Source organism: Pipistrellus hanaki (genome assembly GCF_964339955.1).
Source record: "Pipistrellus hanaki genome assembly, chromosome: 1".
Lineage (NCBI taxonomy): Eukaryota > Metazoa > Chordata > Mammalia > Chiroptera > Vespertilionidae > Pipistrellus > Pipistrellus hanaki.
In genome coordinates, this window is record NC_140503.1 from 48,920,043 (window position 1) to 48,934,842 (window position 14,800).

The window sequence follows — 14,800 nt, forward strand, 5'->3', positions numbered from 1 at the left end:
AGTATCCACATAGGATTGTCTGATATTAAACTGTTTTAACTAAAAGCAGTTCAAGGCAAGTAGTCACATCCTAGGCTAGAATCTTCCCTGATAAAAGTAAATATTTACCTTAATTGAGCCTATCTATTGCATCTTCTGATAACATATCTTTGGGAAGTTAGTAACTTTGCTTTATTCATTTATTTATTTATTTTAATATATTTTATTGATTTTTCAGAGAGGAAGGGAAAGAGATAGATAGCCAGAAACATCGATGAGAGAGAAACATTGATTAGCTGCCTCCTGCACACCCCCCACTGGTGATGTGCCGGCAACCAGTGTATATGCCCTTGACCGGAATAGAACCTGGGACCTTTCTTTTTTCTTTTTTCTTTTCTTTTCTTTTTTTTTTTTTTTAAGACAAGTTTCTTTTTCTTTTTATTTTTTTTATTATTTTTTAAATATATTTTATTGATTTTTAAAATTTTTTTTGCCCCCTCCCTCCCTCCCATACACACCATCCCTCCCCAAAGTTTTATGTCCATTGGTTGTACTTATATGCATGTATACAAGTCCTTCAGTTGATCTGTTATCTCCCCCAGATCTTCCTCCACTCCCAACTGTAATTTGACAGTCTGCTTGTTGCTTTACTGTCTCTATATCTACCTTTTGGTTCATCAGTTTATAATGTTCTTTATTATCCATAAATGAGTGAGGAAACACCAATCAGAAAGGATATATGCACCCCTATGTTCATAGCAGCACAATCTACAATAGCCAGAATTTGGAAACAGCCTAGGTGCCCGTCAACAGATGATTGGATCAAAAAACTATGGTACATCTACACAATGGAATACTATGCTGCCATAAAAAAAGAAGGGATTCTCATCATTTGTAGCAACCTGGATGGAATTGGAGAACATCATGCTGAGTGAAATAAGCCAATCAATGAAAGCGAACCTGGGACCTTTCATTCCGCAGACCAACGCTCTATTCACTGAGCCAAACCGGTTTCAGCAACTTTGCTTTATTCAGATGCTTCTGGGCACAGATCACAAATCCTGGGCACAGACCACAAATCCTCCCATTGTTATTATTGTGTTAATAACTATCCTGTACTCACCTATGTAAAAGTATGGGTCTATCACTACTTTTTTTTAAATATATTTTTTATTAAATTATTTTTGTACATATACCAATGCCCCCCCGCCTCCCGTACATACCCTCCCTCCCCAGAGTTTTGGACACACTACTTTTTATCCAATCCCAGAGCTCCCCACCCCTTTGTTCTCCTGCCTCCCTAATCTGTCATCAATGGATTTCATGTAACCCCCTCAAGCCTCTTTTTTTGATTATGACGTGAGGTGAGGACTGCGATTTTCCAGAGCATTCTCTTAGCCCTTTAGAATTTTGCTTCCCGGCAATTGTTTGACTCAAACTCATAAAAATTCTCTGTAGGTTTGAATGTTTCTTATGCTAACACATTGTATATACCAGTATATAACACAAATTTCATCTATAATAAACCTTCGATGAACATGACAAATATTTTGAATTGGTGATTTGGGTTTCTTCAGAAACATACCCAGAAGTGGAGTCATACCCCAACTTCTTTAACCACTCACTGTGGATAGAGGCATAGGATTTGGAGAAGATTTTCTCCTCAGGAAGACTAAACTTTCAGACAGAGTAGAGCATGTGGGCTGATTCTAGTCTGAGAGGGACTAAGACCTCACTTCCTTTTGGTATTTACTGGTCATCCCAGGTCTGTGCCTTAGCATGACCAGCCAATCTATCAAGATGGAAAAGGGGTCAGGGGCTGGGCAAATTTTGCCAGCATCTTTTCGCTTAACTATTTACTTTGCTTTTAGGTAGCCATCCTAGATCAGACATAAATATGGTGCCCACAGGATGATGGGAGTAACCATCACTGCTGGGATGTCTGAGCATTTAGATCAGTTTTACTGATTATCTCCCTTTTGAGGCTTATCTTCTTCACCTATCCTCCACTTTTTGTCATATCTTCATCACAAGGTTGATGAGTAAAAACAAGTCAACTTCTGCTCTCATTCTTATGTTCTCCTTTCTTGTCAAGTAATGAGAATATGTTGCAATGTACTTGTCTCTAAAGAAAAACCAACCAAACCCACTTTTGGGAAGTAGAAAACAAAAGTATTTCCCCTTTCAAAGTCAGAGTCATTTCTAGGTCACCATGAAAAAGCAGAGTTCTGATAGGCAGAGTCAAGTTGGCTTTTCTCCCCAGTTCCTTTGGAACTCACAAAGTTTCCAGGTTAGTCTAGCCCGTCATGTCACTACTAATAAGGGAAAGCCTGCAGGAAAATCTCCCTTCAGCTGATACTGACTCAGCGTCTAAGGATTTGAGAACCAGCCTATTTAGAGAAAGCATGGGATTTATAGTCATTCATGATCATCCATCTCATGTGGGAGGAAGGGACCAGAGAGTCATTCTGCAGGGAAAGTGCTCTTCAGGGAGGCACCCACATTCATCAGTTTCCTTTTTTCTGTTTTAATTTCATGATACAAATTTTTTCCTGATTGGTGAAATCCCTGGGCAACTTAGCAGAAGCAAATGCAAACGTGTACTGGCCATATGGAATTCCCACAGAGAAAGGAAACCTTCCTGAAGTGTTTACAGTACAGATTTACAAAACAATAAGGAAATGATCCTTTTGTCAGTGGATAAAATAAACAAGGAGGTGATAGAATAATTATAAAATACCATAGATATATTAAGCCTAGTGAGTTAAAGAGATAAAAGACATAAACATGTAAGAAAAAAACAAAACAACCAATGGAATTTCTAGAAATGAAAACATTAATGAAACTACAGTTAATGAGTGTGTTAAATAGATGTTAAATACAACTGCGTAGGGAATTAGTGAATTGGAAGATTGATTCAAGACAACTACATAAAACTCATTATGGAGAGATTAAGAAATAGAAATTTGCTCTGACTGGTTTGGCTCAGTGGATAGAGCACTGACCTGTGGACTGAAAGGTCCCACGTTCGATTCCGGTCAAGGGCATGTACCTTGGTTGTGGTCACATACCCAGTAGGGGTGTGCAGGAGGCAGGTGATCAATGTTTCTCTCTCATTGATGTTTCTAACTCTCTATCCCTCTCCCTTCCTATCTGTAAAAAAAAAAAAAAAAAAAAAAAAAAAATCAATAAAATATATTTTTTAAAAAGAAATAGAAATATGAAAGAGTGAATGAGATAAGAAAAGTGAGAGGGTCAAGCATATATGCAAGCATAATAGGAGTTCTAAACAAAGAAAATAAAGAGTCTGGCAGAGAGACAATGTAATAAAGCTGAGAATTTTCCAGAACTGGTGAAAATTGCAAATCCTTAAATAGAAGATGAGCCCCTAGTCATGTCATAGTGAAATTTCAGAATAAAAGACAGAGAAACTCAAATATAACCAGAGAAATGCAGACTACTAAGGACAAAATTAAACCAACAATAACAGACTTGTCACTGGCAGTAATAGACACATTAGGATGGAAATGCCAAGGAAAACCAATCAATCGTTAACCTAAAATTTAACATTGAGTCTTGAGAGTGAAATAAAGACATATTCAGTCAAACAAAGTTTATTCCTCACACATCCTCTCTGAAAAATTTCCTAAAGAAAGTTTCTACTACACAAAGGAGATTGCACCTAAAACAAAATAATGGATGTGTACAGTAATGATTAGAAAATGAACTGGGATATGGTAGAAAACTTATAAGTATTCACTATTAAAACACCAATAACAGTAATAGTGAGAATAGAATTTAAGTATTAGACAATAATGACATGTAATATGGAATAGTTGATTACAATTAAGATTTTAAAATTTTTAATGTTGTTCAGAAAATCTTAATTCACTTCACATTTTGTTAGCTCAAGAATATATCTTTTTAAAGAATGTAACGTTAATGCCGAAACTGGTTTGGCTCAGTGGATAGAGCATCAGCCTGTGGACTGAAAGGTTCCAGGTTCGATTCCGGTCAAGGGCATGTACCTTGGTTGCAGGCACATCCCCGGTGGGGGGGGTGCGGGAGGCGGCTGGTCGGTGTTTCTCTCTCATCGATGTTTCTAGCTCTCTATCCCTCTCCCTTCCTCCCTGTAAGAAATCAATAAAGTATATTAAAAAAAAAAAAGTAAGGTTAAGTACTTATAAAAAGACAAATAGGGGGAAAAGAGAGAAATAAAGAAAGCTGATCAATTCAAGAAAAGGATTGTAAGAAAACAAACTACTGAGTGGAAGACAAAGAAACCATGTTAAAAATTAAAAAGAGAACTTTACTATAAGTAGAAATTATAAAAGCCATAAGTAAATGCTATGAAAAATCATTTCAAAATTATTACTTTCATTTTATTAATCCTGAAAGTATTAAGAATTTTGAAGAGCTACATTTGGAAACAAAAACAAAGTACAGTTTCCTGGAAAGAATATAGATTGCCAAAATGGAATTAAGAATAGAAAATCTAAATTAGGTGTAACTGCTAGAGAAATCTCTCAGAAACACCTGACTTGCCGTTGTTGTTTACAATGCACATGCAAAATAATCTTCAAGGAACAGATAATCCTCATTTTATACAATGTGTTCCAGAAAATATAAAGAGATGGAAAGGACTCCAGTTTATTTCATGAGGCTAATATAATCTTGGTAATAAAATTTGACAAGAATAACATAATTAAAAGAATTTATAATCCAAATCCTTAATAAAACATTGCAAACTGCCGAGACCGGTTTGGCTCAGTGGATAGAGCGTTGGCCTGTGGACTGAAAAGTTCCAGATTCGATTCCGGTCAAGGGCATGTACCTTGGTTGCGGGCAATTACCCATTAAGGGGTGTGCAAGAGGCAGCTGATCGATGTTTCTCTCTGGTAGATGTTTCTAACTCTCTATCCCTCTCTCTTCCTCTCTGTAAAAAAATCAATAAAATATATTAAAAAAACAAACAAACATGCAAACTGAATGCTGCATGATTAGGTAGGAATAAAGCTCAAAAATGTAAAGACAATTTAATGCTAAACATATTTATCAATGTAATTTTCTTCATCAACAGATGAAAAGAAACCCATAAGCTTCTCTCAATAGATGTAGAAAGGGTATTTTAAAAAATCAGTGATCATTTCTAATGAACACTTTAGTAAATAAAGAATAAACCAATTTCCTTACTCAGATCAAGGATGTCTAGCAAAAATCTAAAGAAACCATCACACTTAATGGCAAAACATGAGAAGCACATTCCTTAAAGTTGAAATAAAATAAGAATGCCACAATTGCAGCTTCTTACAATATTGCAAGAGGTTTTAACTGCAATAAAAAGACAGAGAAATTTAAATATTTAAGGACTAGAAAAAAAAAATTGAAGCTCTCATCTTCTTAGAAAAAAAAAAAAATAGGAGAATGGTAACTTCAGCACAGTGAAGAGACCAGAGATTTGACTCTAATCCCAGCTCCACCACTCACTTGCCTGTGGTCTAGTTGCTTAATCTACTGATCCTTGACGTCCTCGGCTGTAAAATAAGAACAATCCCCTTATGTCTTGAGATTTTTCAAGGAATGAGTGTCTTGGTATATGGTATGTTCAGTAAATGTTAACCCATTCACTATCTTTTGATGTTATCACTATTTAAAGGCAGAGGACTATGCTTCTTTAGCTCCCTGCTTCAAGGCCCTTTTATGCCCCAGTGAAGGTACGGAGCAAGAATCCTCCATGGTTAGCTTGTTCATGTGTTCAGATTTTTAGAAGTGTGGACTTTCTTGCTGTGACAGGACACCCAAGTACACAGTACATATCCATGAAAGGCTAAGTATGGGACATAAGTCAAAAGACAATAGTTAAGAAACAGGTAGGATTGACTGTGGATGGTCTCTCGGATATCCTGCTGTGGTAGAAAGGGCACTTGACAGAAACGGAGCATGTGGTCTCTGTTCCCTCATCTGATGGATACAGGGACTGGACAACAGAGACCACTTCATCCCAAAGCCAGTGTGTGAGAGCCCAGGGATGTGGATCCTTCCAAGCCTCTGGTAGTCTAGCCATGCATGGCCAGAATCAGCCAAGGCATTGCTGACAGTGAAGACTTCTGTCCTATTACCTGTTGGCAATCTGATAGCTCCAGTTCTGGGGGACCCCCGTTCTGAATCCCTCAAGCTTGAAGTGGGGGGCATACCTTTGCAAAGCATTAAACAGAGCCAAGTAGAGAGGAGACAGATAGAGATCAGGAGACTGTTGAGGCAGAAAGCAAGAGAGGAGTTACAGAGTCTCTTGAGACTCACTTTCCTATAGGTCCTTTGCTGGCTCACAGAATATAGACGTCCCAAGGGGAAAAACACATGGTCAGTGTGTTCGTTGGAGCCATGGCAGAACCACCTGGTGATAAAGAGACCCACAACATCTATACTAATAGACTTTCTATAAAATTTTCCTGCCATGAGCCCTAGCCGGTTTGGCTCAGTGGATAGAGCGTCGGCCTTGGGACTCAAGGGTCCTGGGTTCGATTCCGGTCAAGGACATGTACCTTGGTTTCGGGCACATCCCCAGTGGGGGGTGTGCAGGAGGCAGCTGATCCATGTTTCTGACTCTCTATCCCTCTCCCTTCCTCTCAGTAAAAAAATCAAATATATATATATATATATATATATATATATATATATATATATATATATATATAATGAAAAATAAAATTTTCCTGCCATGATCATGTCTGTTCCATATAATCATCTCTTGACACCTCTACTAGCTAATGTACTTTAGGCTATAAAACTAGTGATGTTCTTTTTGGGATTTCACATGAAAAGAGTTCTATCTCATCAAACTACAGTATATTAGGAATGACTCAAGCCAAGATATCAAGCCCAGTTCTTCCATTCATGGGCAGGGTGATCTTGGGTAAACCTCTTAATTATATCTATTTCCCCATCTGGAAGGATGGAGTTGATCTCTCTCCCTCTCCCTCTTCCCCTCCCTCCTTCTCTTATCCCTCTCTCCCTCCCAGGAAAGATACAAGATACATGGCTGTGCCAGCCTGTGCCTTGGCTTCCCCATCAATATGAAGGGCCAATTCCATCCATCCCACCCCTATCCCATCTGTCCTCCAGTACCTGAGAATTCTAAATAATGAAGTAGACCCAAACTGCCCTGAATTATGCCCTGCAAAGCCGACTTATTTTAAGAATTGGCTTATTTGAAGAACTTTCCTATTTCACTCTAAATTTGGAATACACACACACACACACACACACACACACACACACACACACACACATATATATATATATATATATATATATATATATATATATATATATATATATTCTCAAAGCTCTCTAAAATGGGCCCTGGCCTGGTAGCACAGTTGGTTAAAACATCCTCCCAAGGTTCGGGTTCTATCTCCAATCAGGGCACATACAAGAATCAACCAATGAATGAATAAATATATGGAAATATGGAACATATTGATGTCACTGTCTGTCTGTCTTTTTCAAATCAATCAATAATTTTTTTTTTTTTTTAAGTTCTCTTGCCCTGCTGGTGTGCCTGTGGTTGAGCATCGACCCATGAACCGAGAGGTCTCCAGTCAGGGCACATGCCCAAGTTTTGGGCTTGATCCCCAATAGGGGGTGTGCAGGAGGCAGCCGAATGATGTTTCTCACTGCTGTTTCTCTCTATCCCTGTCCCTTACTCTCTCTTTAAAATCAATAAAAACGTATTAAAAAAAACAACAACTCTAAAATGAAATATGCCTACTCCAAGATCTGCGCACACTTTGTAATAATGATTTTAAAGCTCTAGAATTTCTATAGAAAGCCTATCTGAGAACCTTCCTAGAATGAAATGATTAACCCAGTGACTCCAGCTGGGAGAGAATTGGGGCAGGAAGTCATGGAGGAAGTCAGGAGCAGAGGTGGGAAACACTGAGAGTCTGAAGTTTCTCATGTACCATTCATCTCATTTCCTCCCTCTCTCCTGCACTGCCCATTCCCCTGTGCCCACCCATAGTCTGTGTCGTATTAGCTTTTGTATTTCCCTTCAGGACACCCATGAAGGATATCACTTTTTAAAAAAGGATTCACATTGTTTCGTTCTTGGAAATGTCAAAAAGTAGACCTCTAATATGCAAGCTTGACACAGGGTGAGAAAAGAATTTAGGGTCTTCACCAATACACAAATAGGTGCTACCTACTCAGAAGTTCAGCCCTAGAAGGATGCCCTCCTACCACAGGCCACATGGCTGCTTGCGGGGCTATTCTTCTCAGCATCTTCAAGAGGATGGGCTGTGTCAAAGAATGCTGAAATGCTTAAAGAGAGAAGAGCACACATAGAATAGCAAGGAGTGAACATACGAGAAATAACTGGAGATTGTAGAATGTTCAGGGGGGAAAAAATTTAAATTCAACACATATGTCTGGGCTCCCACTTACTAGTATGTATGAGCAGAATTCTATGGCAGATGCTGGAGAAAGGAGCCTGCAAGATTTTGGCCAGGAGGAGACAAAGCAGTTGTTTTCAAATACTACAAGGATTCTGAGCAGAAGGGGAAAGAGTGAGAAAGGGGGAAAGGAAATGGAATTGAATAAGTGTTTCTGGTATCAGGAACTTCACATGTAGTGTTTTTAAGGTGTAGTTTGAAATCACCAGACCATGAACCCACATGCACAGGCCTGAGCTCTACCTTCACTTAATACCTCTCTACCTGCACTGAACAGTCTTTCAGCTTCCAAGAAAGTAAAGACTTTGGCTTCTGGGCATAACTAACAATCTGGTCTCAAGTGCTTACAGGTTTAAACTTACGTGCCCTTGACCAACTCGCATGCCCTCAAGCAAGCTATGGCTCTAATCTGTTAAAGCAGAGGGAGTCTTACTATCTACCAAGGAGATCGCTAAAATAGTTCCAACAATGGGCTCTAGGTTCTAGAATAAAAAAAGAATTCCAGTTTACTGCTTTTCTGGTTTGGGCCAGTTATTTCATCTCTTTTAGTTTTCATTTCTCCAACTGTTGATGGGTGATAATAAGACCTCCTTCCTGACATTAGCAAAGGCAAGAAGACCTACCTATCTTAATACCTAAAAAGCCAAATTCGAGCTAGTTCCTTGGCTTGTGATGTCATTATTGTTTTTAGCTGTAGTTTACCAAGAATTTCTCATGGGCCATCCCTTCCCTTAATGCTACCAGTGGGCCTTATTAGTCATTCACACCATGACATGAGTGAGTTTAAGTGACATGAATTCCCCAAAGAGCATTTTGTTTGGTTTTGTGTTGGTTTTGGTGGGGGAAACGGCCCCAAACTCCCAGAGTGGGAGAGTTTGGTGGGGAGGGAAGAGGAACCAGCTTCACAAACCTGAAGCACTAATGAGTCCTCAACATCCTCTGCCATCTGTTTAAGGCTTCCTTTCCCTGCCTTATCAGAATGCAGAGCTTTTTACCAGAGAAAACAAGGCAAAATGCACATTTTTTAATACAGCAGAGACAACTATTCTGGAAATCTTTGAGCAAAACAATATAGATTTATGGATTAAAAAGTAATTGTGTCTGTGTGGCAACTTGTCTGTACATCCCCACAGGCCTCAACAAAATTGGAGCTTGTAATCACTATCATAGATTTCATCAGGGTTTGCTTTAAATAAGCGTGCAGCCCTAGCTGGTTTGGTTCAGTGGATAGAGCATCAACCTATGGCCTGAAGGGTCCCAAGTTCGATTCCAGCCAAGGGCACATGCCTGGGCTGTGGGCTCGATCCCCAGTAATGGGTGTGGAGAAGGCAACCAATCAATTATTCTCTCTCATCATTGATGTTTCTATCTCTCTCTCCATCTCTCTTCCTCTCTAAGATCAATAAAAATATATTTAAAATAAATAAATAAATAAGCGTACAATATAGATGGAAATCAAGCTTTTCAGAAATGGATTGGTTAATTTTCCAACATAAAATAGTAAGATATTATTTTTTTAGCTTCCCTCTTGAATGCTAGGGGAAGAGACTGCTAGGTGTATGAGTGGTGTGTTTTTTTTAATTTAATTTTTTAAAATCCTCACCCACAGGTATGTGTTTATTGATTTTAGAGAGGGGAAGGAGGAGAAAGAGAGAGAAGAAGAAGAAGAAGAAGAAGAAGAAGAAGAAGAAGAAGAAGAAGAAGAAGAAAAAGAAGAAGAAGAGAGAATTTTGGCTTTATGGGACAACGCTCCAAGTGACTGAGCCACCCAGTCAGGGCTGTAGGAGTAGTTTTTAAACAGAAAACCACAGGCCCAAAATGGTCACTTGTGCTGGAAGTCATGATACCTAAACTAGATTTCATACCTGGTTTAATTGCAGTTTCAACCTCTCCAGAAACATAATTTTAATCAACCACTCTGAAATTTTCTGGCCTAGCACCAGTAAGGATCTATGCTGTGGGCCCTCTCCATTGTCCCCAACCCATAGAAAGAGGCAATTTGCATGTTAAAACCCTTCCCTTCTTTTCCCTCCAAAGATGTCCGGACCCAAAAATAATCCTTTCTTTTTATATAAAACCCTCCTAATAACACCCTGCCTTACCCTAAAGAAATGGGCCTTGCCTGAATTAATCCACTCTAATTAGTTAAGAGTTACCTCTTTCTACCTATAAAGCCTTTCAATCCTTGGACCCCCCCTCCCCCTTCTAGTTGCTAAGATGGGATGCTGCCCAATTTATGAATCACTTCATAAAGCCAATTAGATCTTTATATTGACACAGTTGGATTTGTGTTTGATTTTTAACAGTAGAATAGTGAATGGCTGAAAGCAATTTTCACTTACTTAACCCAGCCTGGATGGGATTATGAAACAGGTTCTTGTTAAGAAATCAGAGTTTTAACTTTTTTGGTTACAAAATGGGTGTTTACTTCCTACTCTGCAGAACACTCAAGAGTTGTAACAGAACTTGCTTCACGTTCTCTGGAAGCAAGGTTACTGTGAGCAGAAGTCAGGGATGACAACCACTCTCCTCTTTGGGACCAAATTGTCAATTATAAGGTGACCCTGACCTGAGGATGTCTATCTCCTTGAGCACAATTTTCCAGAAAGCAATAACTAAAATCAAAAGAATCCTGGGCTTTGATTCTTTTCTTTCACAATCTCCTTTACCCAATCATGTGGGTAAGAATAGCCCAGAAGCAATACGAAAAATCTTCCCTAAGGCCTTTAACATACTTGGGTGAATTAGATAAAAAAAGAAGCTATCAGCCAAAACCGGTTTGGCTCCGTGGTAGAGCTTCGGTCTGTGGACTGAAAGGTCCCAGGTTCGATTCCGGTCAAGGGCATGTACGTTGGTTGCAGGCGCATCCCCAATAGGGCGTGTGCAAGAGGCAGCTGGTTGATGTTTCTCTCTCATCGATGTTTCTAGCTCTCTATCTCTCTCCCTTCCTCTCTGTAAAAAATCAATAAAATATATATTTAAAAAAAAAAAAAAAAAAAAAGAAGCTATCAGAGACCAGAAAAAATGACTCTCTCTCATCTTATGTTCACATCCCCAAGTTCACATTCATTTCTCAATTTTGGCTTATTCTCCTAAATTACTATGTATTTACCCAAAGCAAATATTTTTTAGAAATTGAGGTATAATTGACATATAACATTATACTAGTTTCAGGTGCACAACCTAATATTTTGACATTTGTATATATTGTGAAATGATCACCACAATAAGTTAACATTTATCACCATAGTTTTATAATTTTTTCTTATAAGTTTTAAGATCTAGTTAGCAACTTTCAAATAGACAATACAGTATTATCAACTGTAGTCACCATGCTGTATATTACCAAATAACTTTTTCCTTACCAAATAAATTTTAATGTACAAAGTTTATGGGCAATTCTCTATTACCTTAAGAAAAATAAAATTTTTATCTGGAGTAAGGAATCCTTGAGCAGATTATTTTTAAAAACAAATTAAAATCAGTAGTTGCTACACACGAGAATAATCAAAGATTTAATTTTCTGTTCACAAATGGTCTGGCACCATGGGTTTGGCTCAGTTATAGAGTAGTGTCTGCCTGCAGACTGAATGATCCTGGGTTTGATTCCGGTCAAGGGCACATACTTCGGGTGCAGGAGGCAACCTATGGATGTGTTTCTCTCACATCAGTATTTCTGTCTTTCCCTCTCTCCTCCACTCTTTCTAATATCAATGGAAAACTATTCTCAAGTGAAGATTTAAAAACACACATACACACAAAACCCCCAAAAACAAATGGTCTGGCTCCAACTGAAAATTCAGGGTCCAGAGAATGTGGGAAAACAGGCAACAGGATAAAAACCTAGAGCCCATGCTACTCTAGTAAACTTTCTAATGTTTTATTAACAGTCAAGGAAATCTCTAGATAAAATCCTCAAGAAGTTTAGAATCAGCTCTTCCTTTACATATAAATAGAAGGTTCTTGTAATTGTCTAATTAAAGCTCTTTAGTAATTAGCTTGAGTTAGAGGGGGAAATGGTGCAACGCCAAAGCTAGGCTAGTGCCCAGTGCACTGTTTCTGTCTCGTGCAATTTTTAATTTAAGAGTCAAGTGATCTACCAACACAATAATGAACTGTTTTTTATCTCCCATATTTATTGGCTGTCAATACTTATTTCAAGTGACTGAGTCACCCCAATATTTGTGTTAAACAAACAGGGTATAAATCAATGAGTCAATGAAAAAAAAATTCTCATATCTGACATTAATTACAAGGCCACCTTAAGGTCCAAGTAAATCTCTGAAATTAAAACAGTACTTCAAGCTCCCTCCTCTTCCACTCCCACCAAGTCTTGTGAATAAATGAAAGGAGTAAATGGGAACCTAATATTGAGACCTCTAAGTAGTTACACAGCCTGTAAGCAACTTGCTGCTTCCTGGAAGAGATAAATCTACTGACAAACTTAAAGAAACCAAAACAAAAGTGTCCCCCAGGAACTAGGTTGAGAGGGAGGCATAGATTTGGAAATCTGAAAATCAAGAAATACTCACGATCATTATACACGTGCCCAAGAACTCGGAGAGTGTTTCTTTAGCCAAACTGCTCTTCAACGCCAGTCTCTGCTTGAAGCTTTTCTTCCTCCATTGCTTCTCTGGCTGCATCGTGTGGCTTCTCCAAGGACCACCTTTTCCACCAGAACCTGCTTCTTCTGCTCCCTACTTCACTCGCACATGTAAAAGGAAGTTTTGACAACCGCTCATAAATACCTGGAGATCTCTGATAAGATTATTCGACTCCGCACTGTCCCAATTACAGCTCGTGACTTAATCCTCTCCTAGGGAAATTGTCACTCCCTGTTCACTGCTATTTCTTTAAGTTAGTGAGTTAAAACCTTTGAAATCCCAAAAGGTTCTTTTTATCCTTTTTTTGTGCCTGGTGGATTAATCATTACCTTTATGCTCAAGGTGCTTTTTCTCTGTTGGGTTGTGTGTGTTGCTTTTTTTTCTTCAAGAGATGAAAAAAGAGATGTGCTCATTATGTTGCCAAACCACAGCAATGGGCTCCAGGCCAGAGATTTCTGTGTTACACAATGGCACACAGAAATGGTTCGCATTTTTCTACTCCTATTCAGAAGTGGATGGTTGCGGTGCACTTGGAATCGTCAACTCAGGTACGAATACTTCTTTTTTGAACGAGATTTTCATGCACATTAAAGAACACGAAGAAAGTATAGCTATGCCTTTCTGCGAGATGAGTCATCCTTATTTTCCTCTGACATCATTTCCGTGATTTAATGATGTGTCCCTGAGACTGGTAAGAATCATTGCGTCCATTCTAGGGATGGAGAAATTAACATACAGAGACACCATGACAAGTTTCACACTGCAAGTCTATAGCACCGGATGGGATCTGAAACTGCACTTCATCTACGGAGGAGAGTTAGGGATCCAAGAATCAGAAAGGTGGAGAAGCCAACTTGCTGAGCTTCTTCTGAAGAAACATTCCAGTTTGAAAACCAAGTTTCTCCCTTTCACTTTCCAGGACCTATTTAGGCGAACTATCTAGAAAATAAACAACAGCAGCTGAAAACTCAGACTGCTTAGACGTCACTGAAGCAGAAAGAGAGCAATCTGAATATATAGGAGCCCAATTAAACAAGAAAGGGGGTAAATACACCTATATTTGGTTCCTAGACACCCTTTCAGACAACAGTGTTTAGAACTAGCTCCTTGTCATGTCAAATATTCAAGCCTTGTTCTTTTCAAAACAAGTTTGTCTGAAGAAATAGAATCCAGCAGTTGTTTCTGAATACAAAGGCAGTCCCACGCTTCCTCCCAACCCTCCCACAGAGGAGCTGGCTCAGTTTTAGGACCTCCCCTACCTTTGCAGGAGGCCAGCAGTCATCTCCGGCTGGGGAGACAGGCTGGAAGGGAAGGAGAGGTTTGGAGAAACAGCTGTTGAAAGTTCAAAGGTAAAAGGAGACACCTGATCTGTAGGTAAAACACAGAGTTTAGGGCTAAAAAAAATGCTTATCTTATCTGAGGGCACACCACTATGGAGCCATGACAAGAATAAAGCATTTTGGCTTAAACTGCTGGTTAAGTTATCATGGATATCATTACTTAGAAGGGTCCATTATGACCACACTATTCCCAAGACCCAAGGATGGACATGAGAAACAAAACTTTATTACTGCGACTATAGCTAATACCAGACAGAGGTGGTTTTTTATCTCTTCATTCACTCATCTAAGAAATATTTATGGCATATTCATTATGTGTCACGCCCTGCCTGTACTTAGCAACAACACAGAAGGTTCTTGGCTGTCATGAGCAAAAGAGTCTAGTGAGGGAGACAGACGTAAGTGAAATAATCAAACATACAGA

At 38.9% G+C, this 14,800-nt stretch overlaps 1 protein-coding gene across 1 annotated transcript in view; it reads right to left on the bottom strand.

Annotated features, from left to right (window-relative positions):
* AQP9 (aquaporin 9) overlaps positions 1 to 13,422 on the bottom strand; it is a 42,345-nt gene extending 28,923 nt beyond the window's left edge. Inside the window, exons 1-2 of the mRNA XM_084874917.1 lie at positions 13,366 to 13,422; positions 12,965 to 13,132 (exon numbers count right to left, since the gene is read on the bottom strand). Of these exons, the coding sequence (XP_084731043.1) occupies positions 12,965 to 13,075 (111 nt within the window). The 5' untranslated portion in view covers positions 13,076 to 13,132; positions 13,366 to 13,422. The remainder of the gene's footprint in view (positions 1 to 12,964; positions 13,133 to 13,365) is intronic.
* Between the last annotated feature and the right edge of the window lie 1,378 nt (positions 13,423 to 14,800).